This window comes from Sinocyclocheilus anshuiensis, unplaced genomic scaffold (genome assembly GCF_001515605.1).
Source record: "Sinocyclocheilus anshuiensis isolate Anshui unplaced genomic scaffold, SAMN03320099.WGS_v1.1 scaffold1052, whole genome shotgun sequence".
Lineage (NCBI taxonomy): Eukaryota > Metazoa > Chordata > Actinopteri > Cypriniformes > Cyprinidae > Sinocyclocheilus > Sinocyclocheilus anshuiensis.
This window is the reverse complement of record NW_015549556.1, coordinates 1,267,973-1,284,533: the sequence shown is the minus strand read 5'-3', so window position 1 is coordinate 1,284,533 and position 16,561 is coordinate 1,267,973. Positions and strand designations below refer to the sequence as shown.

Here is a 16,561-nt window from a genome sequence, read left to right as displayed (position 1 = left end):
CCAATAGATAGATAGATAGATAGATAGATAGATAGATAGATAGATAGATAGATAGATAGATAGATTAGGTCTTATAGTTGCAGACTTTAGTAGCGCGTTATGTAATTGTCTGGTCGAAAGTCCATTTACCATGTTGTTCCCACACCGTTTTTTCTTCTTTCTTCCTTTTAAAGTTGAGGAAGTCTCTGGTCTCACTCTGGGTTAGTCTTACTCTGGCACTTCAGGGTTTTTTCCCCAGTAGCGTTGGGCCACTGGCTTCCCACAGGTCGTGGTTGGGAGAAATGCCTGGCTGTCAAGCTCCAGCGTTGAGCCAGATGTTCTGCGGCTCACTACATAAACCAACATGCATCTGTTTATTGGCCTTCCAAAATGTTTGTTACCGCTGGACTCATAATGACCTGGGCAAGTGCCACACGAGAAAAGAGGCTGATTTTTCTAGGTTTAATGATGCACCTCATGAAGATGTTTGCTCCATAAATAAAACTACATTTATTTTGGACAAGTTATCATTACATTTTGAGAGTTGAAAACACGCTGTCTCATGGTTTAGATAAGCAGATGATGTCTAAACAGAGCAAGAGAAGATTGTTGTCATCAAACAACGAATAGCATACTGATCTCAATGCTTTGCTTTTTTCACAAATGCAGTTCATGATTTTGAATGAAACACTTGCGTTGACTATTTATCTGATATATAGTTTAGTCTCAAGTAAAGAGACGTCTCATTTATAATAATCGAAATCGAGACCATAAAACATAATTATACTGACATTAGTGACCCCTCTCCACCAGATCTCCGTCTCGTCATGCGCTCAGAGATAATGGTGTTTTAATTAAAAGAATGGTGGAGTCTAAGCGGCCCCTCTAGGGAAACATATGTTTCAGCTATCAAGCCCCACGCTCTGTGAAAATTGCACTGCAACTCGCATACACGTCCCAAAACCTGATTTGATGATCCAAAGCTGTATTACTTAGCCATAAATAAGTGTAAGTATGGGTAAAAGGATAATTCGAACGAAAACCCAATTCCTATCTTTCTGCTCTGTCACCTTCCTCCACCTTCCCCAAGAATGCAGAACACAGAAATGGATTAAGACTCTTGCATTTTTAATAAGAGAACCACAAGCAGTGTACTTAAAGGAATATAATGGTATTATTACAATATAATATTGATGCAAAATATATATATTTTTGACACTGCTAAATCCGAGTTTTAAATAATGTTTAAACAGAGTTTCATGTTCTTATACAGTACAGTAGTAAAAAAAATGTAAGGCCATATGTTATTGATTTTGCGAAATGTCGAACAGCAAGCACACGAGCGCTATCAGCCTCTCTATATGGTCCATACAGCCTGAAAGCAGCAGTACTGCTGGAGATATGCTGTTCATGTGCATTCAGAGCTGCGCACACGTGTGGAGCAGACAGACTCGGCGCTGCGGGCTTCGGTTTTATTCATGGAAACCCATTTTTTTGCAGCGAAAGAAGTTCGGACAGGCTCGTCACATTCTTCACTTCACCATAGGTAGATCCAGTTCGCGCTTTCGTTTATAGCGGAACACCGATATCATATTATGACATTAATTGTATAGTTTAGATGTGTATTCGATCTCGTAGGCTATAAACCCGCATTAATGTAAAAAGTCAACAAGATTTATAGTTGTTACTTTTTGTTATTTAGTTGTTATCTAATTTGTTATTTGAGATGTATTATTATTTTTAACATACATTCGATGCCTTAATGCATGCAATGTTTCTACCAAACCGCGTCCTTTAATGTCGGAAAAAGCGCAACAACTGTAAAGAGCTGGCAGGCAAAAACATGTACAAAGGAAAGAAACACTATTGTTTTGGTGCCTTATCTTCTCGGGACAAATATCCTGCTTGGGTGCCGTAATGAAGGCAGGGCCAGTGACACACGCACACACACACACGGCTTCCTTCTCAAGCGCAGTGACTTCACTTCCCAAATTTAGAGGGAAAAAAAAAACCATCCGGCGAAACGGTCTCTGTCTCTCCGCCACATATCTGGGGCTGGAATTAATTCAGACGCGTGTCATGTTTGGAATATTGTCGGGCTCCACTGAAAATTGCGCAAAATGGACGGAACTATTAAGGTAAGAGTGGAGGAGAGGGATCTTTCTGAGATGGACAGAGTCTGAGAGCTTAGACGCCTGTAGTTCTGCCTGTCTGGGACTTTTCAGGCGCTCCGAGCTGGGCTTTTCGCGCGGCTCTTTTCCCCCTCTCTCTCTCTCTCTCTCTCTCTCTCTCTCTCTCTCTCTCGCCCTCTCTCACTCTCTCTCTCTCTCTCCAAGTTTCCTTTTCCTTTTCGTCGAAACTTTTGTTGAAAGTTGAACACTATCGCGGAGGATGCGATGGATTCTACACACACTCGGACGCTCGTAAAAACGCACGGGCTAGACCTCTGTTTGTGATGGAGTAAAGCTGTTTCGCCAAGAAAAAAAAAAAAGAAACGTTTCGTTTTTAGGATTAGAATAGCGAAAGTCCGGTGCTCGACGAGGCTGCTTTGTGTTTTCAGTATACCGTGGCGCGCGTGTGTTTACGCAGTGCAGTGGTTTATAGAAATCATACAGCTTTAGGCTGGAGATGTGGCTGCGCAATTGGAGTGGCACAGTGCCGATGTTTTCCAACCATTCATATAGTTCAAAAGCCGAGCCCACCCACAATAAAATATTACTCCACAGTCGTTCCCTTCTTCTGATAACTAATATTGATTGCTATACAATACTTTTGAATGGGTTGTTAACACTTAAGGAAACGCGCTCTACTTAGAAGAATTAGTTGTGTGTGTGGTCCACACCGTTACTCGGTGCATTTTCGATAGTTTTATATTTAAAATCATAATAGTAATGATAATAATAATCCGCATATCCAATTGATATTTGAATTAAATATTTCTGAGCATCAAATAAGGTAACGATCACTGATTGATTGTTGACTCTTGTGTGGAGGGGAGGGCTGCAGTTTCAAACACTCCTTATTTTGCGGTCATATAAGTGGTCTTGGGTGTGGTATATGTTTGGGGCCGTACACATCATGCTTGTGTTAGATTTTATCATGTTAAATAGACTGGTTCGATTTTCGCACTGGGGTGACTGGGGACAGAAGAAGAATGATTTTAATGCAGCAGCATGTTATGCAAAGAGCATACAATCCTTGTATAATTTATGGTATTAAGAATAAAAATCTAGCGTTTGTTATTATTATATGATCAGTATACTGTTGTGATTGGCTGTTAAAAAAAATAATAAATAAATAAATAAGTGATGTTTGTATTTGTGATTGGCTGTTAAAAATAAATAAATAATATTTGTATTAATGTTACAAATTATTATTATTAGTAGTAGCAGTAGTATTACTATTATAACAATGCCAATACATAATTAAATCGTTCTTTGTACTTAACTACTGTACTTTAATTTTTTGACTAAATCAAAATCAAAAATCATATCTAAGTTGAGATACACACACACACACACAGACACACACACAACGATTGGGCTAGTTGGTAACCCTTGTTCTGTGAACCCTTATCTTCTGTTTTGAGAGATTCACATTTGATCTTTATTGTTTATATTATTTTGTATGACACTAACCTAACATGCTTTAAAGTTTAAGAACATAGTGTATAAAATACACCTAATATAAAGTGCAAACCACAATAACTAAATAGTGTTGGAGCTTGACAGCCAGGCATTTCTCCCACTAAATAATTACAGTCATCACATATTAGTTTTTATACTGTATCTACTGTTGCGGTAATGTAATCTAGAGGAATTTGTGTGTTATTTCGCTGGAATTTGACACGTATAGCTCTCTTGATTGAGTTTTAACTGTACACTTTAGTAGGGCGTGCGTCTCAATCCATGGGTATTTCCTGTTCCACACAGGCTGGTTTCCTGTCAGGTTTCCTTTTCCTCCTGAAACAAAAGACAGGAATGCGCTCTGTATAAAATAGCACTGTGCTTTCAATGGGGTCCGTACATCCCGACTGAATCATGCATCCTCTGAGGGACGAGCAGTGATGAGGAAGTTGGCTGGTAGATCTCTAATATGACATTTTTCAAAATTGCTTTCCCAGTGAGAATCTTAACATACGGTAGCATAATGTATTATTTATGCAGTGTGTTCAGTTATTGGCATGCCTCACCATAAATCTACAACACCAAACCAGCCTGTGGTTCTGGATGGTTTAAGCCAGCCATGCAAACACGGCCAATTTATAGCCTAAGGAAAATGGCACCTTCGTGAGTATTTTAACCTCATTGTGACAAGAAGCTTGCACTTGTACGCTGACCATCGCCTAGCACTCTGTTTCATAGAGATTAAGGAATTTCGCCTTTTGACAGGCCTGTCTGTACGTATATACGAGCATGAGTGTGGAATTAGATTTTCTATTTTTACAACCCTCTGTAATCTTGGGAAAGACTGCCAATCATGAATTATATGGTGGAAGCTGATATGTCTGTGTGTAAGTAACGTGTAACAGTCATAATAGCAGCTCTGGCCTTATCTGGCACCGTGAAGGCATTCCTTAACTCTGCCATACTTATCATGCCACAGGCTGCTGCTGTGGGTCGCCCCGATACTGTCCGCGGGATTAATGCAAATTAATGATGACTGTCATGCAAGTTCAAAAGTCAAAGTGGGAAAAAGAATAGCTAGGAGAATGTCCCATGATCCCCTTTGCCATTACATTTTAATCTGTAAAACAGCAGCATGACTTGTAAAACACACTCAGTTTGATATTTGGATGCTGCATGCTTTATGAAAAGTATATTTCTATAAAAAATGCAAAGGAGGAATCATTCCTTTGGTGTTAAACAGTATCAAAGTTCTAAACTCACTCAACAATTAACATCTTTCAATGCCTTGTGTTTGTTTATCTTCAGTTTTTTTGTTTTTGTGATGAATCTATGCATTTATTGAGTATGAAGGTTAGTGGATGTTAAGGGTTTCACAGATGTCTATAACTGAAATAACAACGGGAAATCTAGGCATTTGGTTCAAGTTTTTAGAAAAGCGAAAGGAAGGTTTGACTGAGATGTGAATGGAGACGATCACATGCACGTGTAATGCTGCTTTCTCCAGAGGGGCTCGTCTGCCACGTTTGTTTTCTTTAATAAAACTACATCACCCCAGCTGAGCGCCTGCAATGAGAGCAAATGTAGAAGTGACCCTGGACAGATCTGTCTGCCTCTGTTCTGTCTCACATATGAGTCATGAACAAGACTAAGAAATCTTGTAGTTATTGAGAATCACATCTTAAAATGCTTCTCCAATACAACATGTTTAGTGGTCAATGTGAAGTTAATGGTTGTTATTTGTAGTGGTTGTTATAAGTGAACTATTATTATTATTATTATTATTATTTTCTCAATGATGAAACTGTTGAAGTCAACGTGCTGGTCTTATTGTGGGAAAACTGGGGGATTATTATTCATAATTGTATATCTTCATTTTTTTTGTATGCATTTATTGAGTATAAAGTTTAGTGAACGTTAAGGGTTTGACAGATGTTTATAACTGAAATAACAGCGGGAAATCTTCATGACAGTTTTCAGAAACGCGAAAGAAAGGTTTGACTGAGATGTGAAGGGAGACGATCACATGCACGTGTAGACGCTGCTCTCTCCGGAGGGGCCTCTCTGCCGCGTTTGTTTTCTTTAATAAAACTACATCACCCCAGCTGAGCGCCTGCAATGAGAGCAAATGTAGAAGTGACCCTGGACAGATCTGTCTGCCTCTGTTCTGTCTCACATATGAGTCATGAACAAGACTAAGAAATCTTGTAGTTATTGAGAATCACATCTTAAAATGCTTCTCCAATACAACATGTTTAGTGGTCAATGTGAAGTTAATGGTTGTTATTTGTAGTGGTTGTTATAAGTGAACTATTATTATTATTATTATTATTATTATTTTCTCAATGATGAAACTGTTGAAGTCAATGTGCTGGTCTTATTGTGGGAAAACTGGGGGATTATTATTCATAATATTTTACCAAAACACAATAACTTCAGCTCCTAAATGACTTTCCTTTCTACTGACATCCCAAATCCCTGTTTTTAACCTCTCAACCTCTTGACTTCATTCTGCTTTGTAATTCCCATTGGATAAAATCAAGACCTACTCTACATTTTTGTTTTCTTATTGAATATCACATGGAAATATGAAATGAACTGAAATGAAGTCAAATAAGTTCTTTACATATTGAAAATCATGTTGTGAAATGCTTCTCAAGGTTTAACAAAGTGAAGCTTAATGACATTTTAATGGTTGTGTTTTCACTATTTTTTTCTCGAAATTGTAAATACAAATGTTCATATTTAATTTAATTTGTTACTTGCCGTTTCTTTGTAATTGTGAAATTGTCTAACAATTTCTGAATTAAAATTGTTTCTACTCCAGTGTAAACTGTAAAAAAATATGTTTCAATGTTATGAATAAAAAAATATATATTGGAGTATGTTTTACAAGAAAATACTATTTCAGTCTTTTTAATGAAAAAAAATGACATTTATTGGTATTTAATTGTGAAATTTGCTTTTTTATTTACTAGCATTTTCCCAATGAAATCTTTTCTACACCATTTTTTTAGTGTAGGCAGTCATAACACTAAAGCATGTGACTGAATTTTTATTATTAATAGTAGTAGTAGTAGTATTTTCTCAAAACACCTGATAAATAAAAGTCCACATGAAATCAAAATACCAGTGTAAACTGTAAAAAAATATGTTTCAATGTTATGAATAAAAAAATATATATTGGAGTATGTTTTACAAGAAAATACTATTTCAGTCTTTTTAATGAAAAAAAATGACATTTATTGGTATTTAATTGTGAAATTTGCTTTTTTTATTTACTAGCATTTTCCCAATTAAATCTTTTCTACACCCTTTTTTTTAGTGTAGGCAGTCATAACACTAAAGCATGTGACTGAATTATTATTATTAATAGTAGTAGTAGTAGTAGTATTTTCTCAAAACACCTGATACATAAAAGTCCACATGAAATCAAAATGTACTACCCTATTCACTTTCATAATGCACTTTTCAGGTCTTACTGTGCACAATTTATTGGTGCACATTATTTCAAGAAAAAAAAAAATCTATTCATAATCTTTTATCAAAACATAATAACTTGCGCTCCACCTCTGAAACAACTTTCCTTTCTGCTGACATCACAAATCCCTGTTTTTAACTCCTCCCCTTCAACCACCTGACTTCATTCTGCTATGTAATTCAATGGAAAAATCCTTCTCTACATTTTTTTTTCTTTATTGAATATCCCGTTTCACATGTAAATATGTCAAGTAAAACATGTTGCAGTTCGTGTTGACTTCAAGCCGTTTTTCCCGTATCCGCATAGCAGTGGTGTAGCGATGTGTAAGCAATCAATTACACTGCTTCATTTGCACCCTGTGATTCTGACAAATTTACAATTTGTTTTGCTTCATTCTGGTTACACATGATGAACTGAAAGTCATTTGTCTTTGGCTCTGTGCTTTAATGAGAAACAGTGATAGAGTTTCGGCCCGTTCACTCCTCCAGGAGGCGCTGTCTGTGGTGAGTGAAGACCAGTCTCTGTTTGAGCCTCCGTACGCTGCTGCTGCTCCCTTACCCAAGACAGACATGACTGCGTCCGGCGCACAGGACTACGGTCAGCCTCACAAGATCAACCCTATCCCCCCTCAGCAGGAGTGGATCAACCAGCCCGGCCGGGTTCATGTCAAACGAGAATATGACCATATCAATGGATCCAGGTATGGCTTAAAAACCTCATTTGTCGCCATTATTCTGTATCGGTGAGTTGTTCTGTCTGAAATGAGCATTAGTAAGCAATTTTTGTCTTTTCTCTCTCTCCTGGGTCTCTTTTTAGCAGAGAGTCCCCGGTGGACTGTAGTGTGGGTAAATGCAATAAAATGGTGGGTGGGACCGACGCATCTCAGATGATCTATACTGGCTACATGGATGAGAAGTGTGCTCCGCCCCCAAACATGACAACCAATGAGAGGAGAGTTATCGTCCCAGCAGGTATTCACAGTTCGTCGTGTCATGACTGTGTACTGAATGCTGCATTTATAGAGCACACAACTTTAATGCACTGATTAAATAAATACATGGTGTCGAAACAATTTCCTCTCAGAAATTGCTATTAAATTTATAAATAGTATATTCTTTTGAAACATACTCCAAATAATCATTGTTTTATTTACAACTTACATTTTTTGCAGGTTGCCAGTGAAATAATAAAATATTTTAATATATATTGTTTTGAAATATATGTATTTTAAATATAAAAATGTCCAGTTCTATTAAAATTTCTATTTCAGTTCTATTTCTATTTCTATTAAAAAATGAAAATTCTGTCATCATTTAGTCACCCTCAAATTGTTCCAACCCTGTATGAGTTTCAGCTGATGGACACAACAGCAGTTGACGGTAGCCATTTACTTCCATAGTATTTTTTTTCATACTGTGGAAGTCAATGGCTACCATCAACAGGTTTCAATAGAGTGAGTAAATGATGATATAATTGGTATTTTTGGATGAATTATACCTTTAAGGTGTAAAAGCTGCACCAAAATGAACTGTAAAAATACTGATTCTAAACATAAGAATGCCAACAACCTCAACAATTATTTTCTCGAGATTGTGATTCATTTTCCTCAAGACCTTAATAATGATGATCTGAACTTAATGAAAGTTGCTGGAGAAAACAAGATACTATAAAAAATAACAATAATGCATGACCTTTGGGGGTTTGGAACAGTCATTATTTTGGGATTTCCATTTGGAGCCACTAATAGAGCAGAAATCATTACTTTGTTTCTCTGAAAATTCTAAAAGTTTCTGTAAATGACTAAATCACTGCTTTAGTCCTTACAAGCGGTAATTGTGATACTGGAGTAAGTTTTCACGCCTAAACCAATGAAAGCTGCTTGTTAGCTATCGAATCCCTGATTCTAAACTAATTTGTCTTTATTTCCATTTCAGACCCTTCTCTCTGGTCTCCAGACCATGTGCGGCAATGGTTAGACTGGGCCATTAAAGAGTATGGTCTTCAGGAGATCGACACAGCCATGTTCCACAACACAGATGGAAAAGAACTTTGCAAGATGAGCAAAGAGGACTTCCTGAGACTTACCAGCACCTATAACACGGAGGTCCTGCTCTCACATCTCAATTACCTCAGGGAAAGTAAGTCCACCACCTCTTTGTATTCGTTTGAGATTGGCTAATTTAGTCTTGCACTTTTGCTGCCATTCTCTTGCCTACAAATGTGTAACACACTGTTCATCATTTATGATGTCAGAATATATTGCAACCCTAATATTTTAATATTTTTGTTACAGTCTCAGAAAAGAAATGGTGAAAAAGCTGGGGCGATACACTTTAAGAAAAAATATATAAAAGCTGTCACTGGAAAGGTAGCCACTAATATGCACCATTTAGATACTAATGTGTTACACGAGTTTCACAATTTGAGTTGAATTACTGAAATAAATGAACTTTTCCTTGACATTCTAATTTATTGAGATGCACCTGTATGTACCTTGTAGTGACTAAAATGATAATTTGGGGGTAAATAAGGTACAAAGGTGTACGTTTTGAAAGGTTACCCTTCCAGTGACAGCTTTTGTACCTATTTGTTTTTTTTGTTTTCTGAGAGTGTACCCTTTCAAAAGGTACAATTTGCAATATGTACCTTTAAGGTACTAATATGCACCCTTTAGGGGTAAATAAGATACAAAGGTGTACTTTTGAAAGTGACAGCTTTTAGACTTTTTTTTTTTTTTCTGAGAGTGTATGTTAAGACATAGAAAATAATAAAATAACTAATCTCACACTCCGACGATGTTTTAGAGCAGTGCTTATATTTTGTTTATGACTATTTATGAGGTGCCAAGCAACTGACCAATAAATAGTTCCCAAACTATTCAGAAAAGCTTGTAATAATTGTACCACAACAGTCAAACGTTTGGAAGTAATTGTAACTGTTTAATGCATGACTATCCATGCAAGAAATGGAGCCTAGTTTATTCCACATGGCCGCTGTCATTGTTTTTAGCCACGCAGTGGCACAGTCACTTCAAACCACACTGAGATCAAGTTTACAGAAATATTTTATAACATACTTTTTAATAGTTTGCACATTACGCTCCCTTTTATTCCACTCGAACGCTTTAGTAGGGAGGGCTCCTGTCTCGCTCCACCTGCTTGACTTTTACTGGACACATTTGGTTTGGCAGAGTCACAATGATTATGAATTTCAGCAACAATCCCGTCCAGAGCAACTCCCTCTGAGTGCTCTCGGCCCCAGACTTAGAGAGATGAAGCCCATGTGCATGGCCTCAGGAGACGGGCCAGCGAGGCCCCTGCCTACACACTGCACGGGAAAGTTTATCCCTAATTTACAACAGAGGCATCTTGCCCCATTTCTCTTCCAAAGGATTTCTTATGTTATTTCCCTGCATGTTTTGGCAAGAATCCCACAGCTTCGGCAAAAACTCATCCACTTTAAAACATCAGTGCCATCTAGAAGCGAAATGTCGGGAGGACAAATAAGTCTGTGTTCGAATTATTTGCACGAGAATTGCATCGATAAACAAAGCTACGTCGCATTTAGATGCAATTTGCTGGGATGGCGAGAGCAGCTGGCCCATCTACATGAACATGAAACAAAAACAAAACCCAAACCCCACATTACAGAACCTTTATAAGTGTACAGATGAGTGGTGGAAAAAATGTACATGTGACTGAATAATTAACTGAAATAATGGTGATATACCAAATTACATTTAATATGTATTTAATATATATTTACTATATATATATATATATAATTTTTTTTTTTTTTACTTTTATAATATACTGACAACCACCTTAAAAAGGCAGGTAGTAAAGAACAAAAGTTCAGCTTTTCTACAAGCTGAGGTAAATACTAATATATGATGACATTATATATTGTTAAATTATAACATTATATATTGTTATTATACATTGAACACAAAAATGATTGTATTAATATAAAGAGCACAAAACACAAAACCCTAACTTAAAAAAATAAAAAGAAAAAAATTTAATTTCAATAAAGAATGTGTACATTTACATTTAAAAGTACATTTAAAAGTATTTTACTGTAAAATAACATCAAATGATCCATTAGATATATTACAGTTATATATGAGCAAAAAGTTGAAACATTCTTCAAAATATAAACTACAGCATGAGGGTGAGTAAATGATGACAGAATAGGGATGGGGGGCCGCTATCTCTTTAAGAGGACCATGTGTCATGTAGTTTACATCCGTGTACATGTATGTAGGTCCATATGTTTACTGGAGTGATTTATTTTGAGCCCCAGGGCTCAGGGTTTGAAACCAAAGATGATCACTTTCTTCTCGCAACACAAACAATCACAGTCGCAGCACTCCACAATAAAGCCCTCTGGTTCTGCTCACACACTGGGCCTGGATCCGCATCCATCGGCCCACTGCATGTTTGACAGTGTGACAGTCCGCAGCGTAATCATTTCATACATCTGTGTACATGCTGTGATGTTTACGTAGAATCTAATTAACATTCCTCCGTGTCGTGTCCCGCCTCTGGCCAAACTGCAAGCAAACGCTGACTCAAACAGCACACAAATACATACGCACACATGCATCAGAACAAGCCGTAGATGCAGAGCTGGTGAATGTGTGCGGCGGGTGCGCTGTCTGGTGATACTGGAGCTCAATGGAGCTGGAGGAGGTTTTGTTTTGACTTCGCTGTTGGTCAGTTATTCAGATTTTATTAGCGATTGCCGCCCACTCACCAATGTGCTTTCAATTTGGCTGCAATTTGAGAATTTGTTGGAATTTCATTGCAGGAGGGGAGCAGAGCTGAACTGCTGCCTTTGTCTGAACATACATACACTGTACAGACTGAAAAGATGTGTGTGTGTGTGTGTGTGTGTGTGTGTGTGCGCATTTTTGTGACAAATGAGGACATAAATTTGTATAATGACAAAGGTATGACAGGTATTACAAGGAGAAGGTGACTTTTCGGGACATTTCCCCATGTCCCCACTTTTCAAAACGCTTATAAATCACACAGAATGGAGTGTATTGAAAATCTGAAATAGCACAAAGTTTCCTGTGAGGGGTAGGTTTAGGGGTAGGGTTGGTGTAGGGCAATAGAATATACGGTCTGTACAGTAGAAAAACCATTACGCCTATGGGATGTCCCCACTTTCCACAAAAACAAACCTGTGTGTGTGTGTGTGTGTGTGTTAGAAAGGTTTTAGGAGTGAGTTTGGTTATGCACAGAAAATAAGTGCTTACCCTCACAGAGTCACTGTATGTATCTATTCTCACACATATTTCGTGATGGGACACTTTTCTTCTGTGATGAATGTGTTTTCAGTTTCTGAATTCAATTATTATTATTTTTTTTCTTTAGTGCTTCAACTAATAAAAAAACTGTCTGATGGTTGTAATAAAAAATAAAGTCTCATTATCTTATTATAAGGCTGAAATTCTTGGAAAAAATACATCTTGTAGTTGAGCTTTCTTTAAAACTATTGTGTTTTTAATGGCATGAAAACCTCATGATGTTCATGACATGCCTGTGCACCAATTTAAACTGAATTAGGAATGCTTTTAAAAGTCTAGTTCAGTTCCTAAATTTGATCCGAAGCAATCCAAAGAAGTGAATATGAACTAAAATCCAAATAAATTAATTCAACAAATTTTTGACTGGAAAAGCAAAGTGTGTCATTTTGATGTCTTAAATGATAACAGAGAGAGTGACAGATTGATATATGAAACAATATACTGTCTAGAACGATACATAGAACAAACAAACATCTTAAAACCATCATAACAATGAACAAGACTAAAACGTGGTCTAGGCTAATTAATGTAGTTTTGTCCACGATCTGTTCTGATCCGTTTTGACTTTATGTAGATTAAAAGAATAAATCAAACACAAAAAAATGTGATAGATAGATAGATAGATAGATAGATAGATAGATCATCAGCAACGAAATCAATCAGCAATTTCTGAGTGATTTTGTTCAGTATAAATAAATAGATTCAAATTCAAATCCACCAGGGGAGCAACATGGATCATAAAAGCATAAGCACATGTGCAACTGCACACATAAAACTCAGCTGCTGCTTAACAAAGATGTAGTACAGAACTTCCCTTCAGTTCAGCCCTGTGTTGTTTTCACATTCGTTTTTCGATACAAGTTTCTCTCTCTCTTCCACATGGATGTGTGGGGGTTATTTTTGTATGGGAACAGCAGTCTTTGATTGCTGTGTAGGGATCGCACCCCACACAAAGACGGCCCTGTTCTGTGGCCTCAACGGCATCGCCTCGGGGGCTTTAGGGGCCTGGAGGTTAAAATATGTGTTCGATGCTCTCTCCTCCCCCATAAAACATACCTAAACACTATGATAAAACACCCTGCTATCTTCTCTGAGCTGATCAAAGATCACAAAAATGCCAAATGTCATCCCTTCCCTTTCCTCATTCAGAAAAACACAGAATCCCTCCTTTAGCATCTGCTGAAATCCCACCGCTATAACCATCAGCCCACCAGCCATAGTAGAAGGCTCGGGTTTTGCCAGTGCAATTTTCCTTCTGTTTTCCTTTGCACTGATTTATGAGTGAAAGCAGCTAAAATTAAGAAAGCGCTTCAGGGACGGCTCACTGGAAACACTCTCTGACTGCACATGAATGCCTCTCTCTGTGCGAAGTGTAGATTGTGTTTGGATTGTAATGACAAAACTGAGCAGCTTGTGTGAAGAGAAATGAATGTTGAGAATCAGCCATAAATGATTGATGCGTGAGGAACTGCCTTTTTATAAAATATGCACTTTTTTTGTGTGATACAATGCAATTACTTAATTATTACATGTTTATAAACATCAATTTAAAATCCCATCAATTATATCAAAAATAAATAAATAAGATCTAAGCCCAACAGCTACAAATGTAATGGCCAAAATTGCAAATGCTAAAACTGTTATTTATGCAACAGCATACAATACATAAAATAGAATAGAATACACGTTTATTATATGATATTATTATTTAGTAATATTAAACATTAAAAGTACATTATATATGTATATGTATATATATATATATATTGAATGTGTTTTGTTGGCAGATTTTTAACCTCACTGAATGTAATAATAATTTAATATTTATGAATACGAGAAGGTTTTGTTATATTATTATTTAATAATATTATATAATACATTTTATACAGTATATAATAATATTATGTAATTAAAGATATATATTAAACATATTAAAACAAGTACAATTTTATAAAGATAGTATAGAAAGTATATTGAATTTAAGTGCATTTAATTTTGTTATGTTGACTAAATACTCACTAGATTTAATAATTAAATTTTCAAGAATGGAATAGAAATTTGTTTTTTGTCTATCTATCTATCTATCTATATATATATATATATATGAATTTATTACACCTCTATTATTCTAACATCTTTTTTTTTATTTATTTTTTTTTTTTTATGTGTTGCAGGCAGCTCATCAATGCCATACAACACACCATCTCATACCGACCAGTCTCCTCGCTTGGCTGCCAAAGACGGTATGACAAACTGATTGTCCTCAAAATATATATGTCTTGCTCCAACAATATTTTCATTTGTTCTGCAAATACAATTGCAATAAAAGGCACATTAGGTGAACAGTGCATATGGATATGACATGAGGAACTGAGTCTTATCATTTCATCAAAATAATGGCATTACAGAGTGTTTAGTTGGCCCGTGTCCCCTCTTTCCATCTTTTTCTAGTGTGTATCAGAGCAGGGCTCCAGGCCGAGGCGAAGCACCCAGCAGGTGCTGTCTTTGTGTGCCGCAAATAAAAAGCGTCAACCATTCAGTTTCCACCTGAGCATGGACAGCAGAGGCTCTCAGAGCAGAGAGACAATTAGCAAGACAAAAGCTACATGCAGGAAAGAGAGAGACAGGGACACATACAGAGAAAGAGTAGAGAGACAGGTGTCTCTGTGAACAATACAGCAGAACTGGACTGAGATGTTAATGGAAGACACGTGTGCCATAATAGCAGTGATTTAGGGCGTTTTGTACGTGCGGACGTTACCTAGACTGAGTTTATAGCATAAGAGCATTGAAAAGGTGGACAGCACAATAACATTTTTAGTTTACCATAATATCAATATCAGCCCCAAAATGAATTGTTGCTTGTGTCAATAGAAAGTGGAATAAAATAAAAATGAAATGTTTAAAGGGGTCATGAACTGAGAAATCAAAATTCCCTCTATCTTTTGACATTTAAGAGGTCATTGTACTATAAAATATCCTGTAAGTTTCAGAACTCAAAACGTTCTAGTTAGTCTAAAAACAGCTTATATTGAAGCCAATCTGCCAAAACAACAGCTCGTGGAATGTGTCACTTTATGACGTAATAGTGAGGCTAAACCCCACCTCCGCAGAAGAAGATCAACGCCTGCTTCTACAGCACTGCCTGTTTAGCCCCGCCCACCGAGTCGCGCATGTAGTGTAAATAACGAGAGAGGCAAACACAGGTCTACACAGAAACCAAATGATAAAGATGCTCCGAAAATGACAAGACGCTGTGCAGTGCCAAGCTGTGGAAAAACGCAATCTTTACATCACCTTCCTTCTGATCTCAGCATTAGGAAAGAGTGGATGAAGTTTTTTGTTGACTTCATTTTACCGCGGATTCGTTTACAAAGAACGCACAATCCGCCACGTCTATTCAAACAGAGTGTTCCGATGAGGGGGGTCAAAACAGGACAGAAAATAGCCTATTACTTCTAAAGTATGATGTTTTTTGATGAACAGTACAGCATAATAAAAAAGGCAGTACATGACATGCTCTTTGAAACATCTCAAATCGTGCTTGAGAATGTGATATGGAATTAACCTCCTGCAATGATGCCTGTGTATTGCAGTTAGAAGGTCTTTGCATTAACAGCTGCATATATAACCACAACAACCCAACACAAAGAATTTGCAAAATAATGTGTTTTTGAAGCAGAAACAGTCCGTTTTTTGGGCATCTTTGGATTTTTGTGGATATTGTGGATTGTTGTTGAATTGTCAGCAGGGGCATAGCAATCATTATAAATCAGTAATAAATAACCATTTATAAAATAAAAAAATAAATATAATAATGGCAATCAATTATTTTATAGGTTTTATAGCTTTATAAAAATAAATATAAATATATTAGTAAAAGTAATAAAATATATTTTAAAACAATTTATTTTAAAGCAATAATTATTTAATTAATATGATCATTTACATTATTAATAAATTATCAAATAAAACAAAAGCCATACGATTGCATCTGCAGCAGTAAGCTAGAATCCTAATAAGTGTATTATCTCAGCAAATCATGTAGGATTCCAAATAAATATTAATAATAATAATAATAATAATAATAATAATAAACTGTATTTATAATGCACCTTTCAGACCATTATTGACATAAGTCACCCAACCTAAAAAAAA

The 16,561-nt window shown here is 36.5% G+C and overlaps 1 protein-coding gene across 6 annotated transcripts in view; it reads left to right on the top strand.

The window, feature by feature from the left end:
* LOC107656981 (Friend leukemia integration 1 transcription factor-like) overlaps nt 1–16,561 on the top strand; it is a 35,118-nt gene that overhangs the window by 5,844 nt on the left and 12,713 nt on the right. For 2 of the 6 annotated variants that reach the window (XM_016444948.1, XM_016444950.1), the window contains exons 3-6: nt 7,575–7,786; nt 7,903–8,057; nt 9,021–9,224; nt 14,578–14,646. In XM_016444948.1, the coding sequence (XP_016300434.1) occupies nt 7,575–7,786; nt 7,903–8,057; nt 9,021–9,224; nt 14,578–14,646 (640 nt within the window). Of the gene's footprint in view, nt 1–1,988; nt 2,118–7,574; nt 7,787–7,902; nt 8,058–9,020; nt 9,225–14,577; nt 14,647–16,561 lie in introns of those variants that run through there. The other 4 variants (XM_016444953.1, XM_016444951.1, XM_016444949.1 and 1 more) reach the window with 4 other exon arrangements.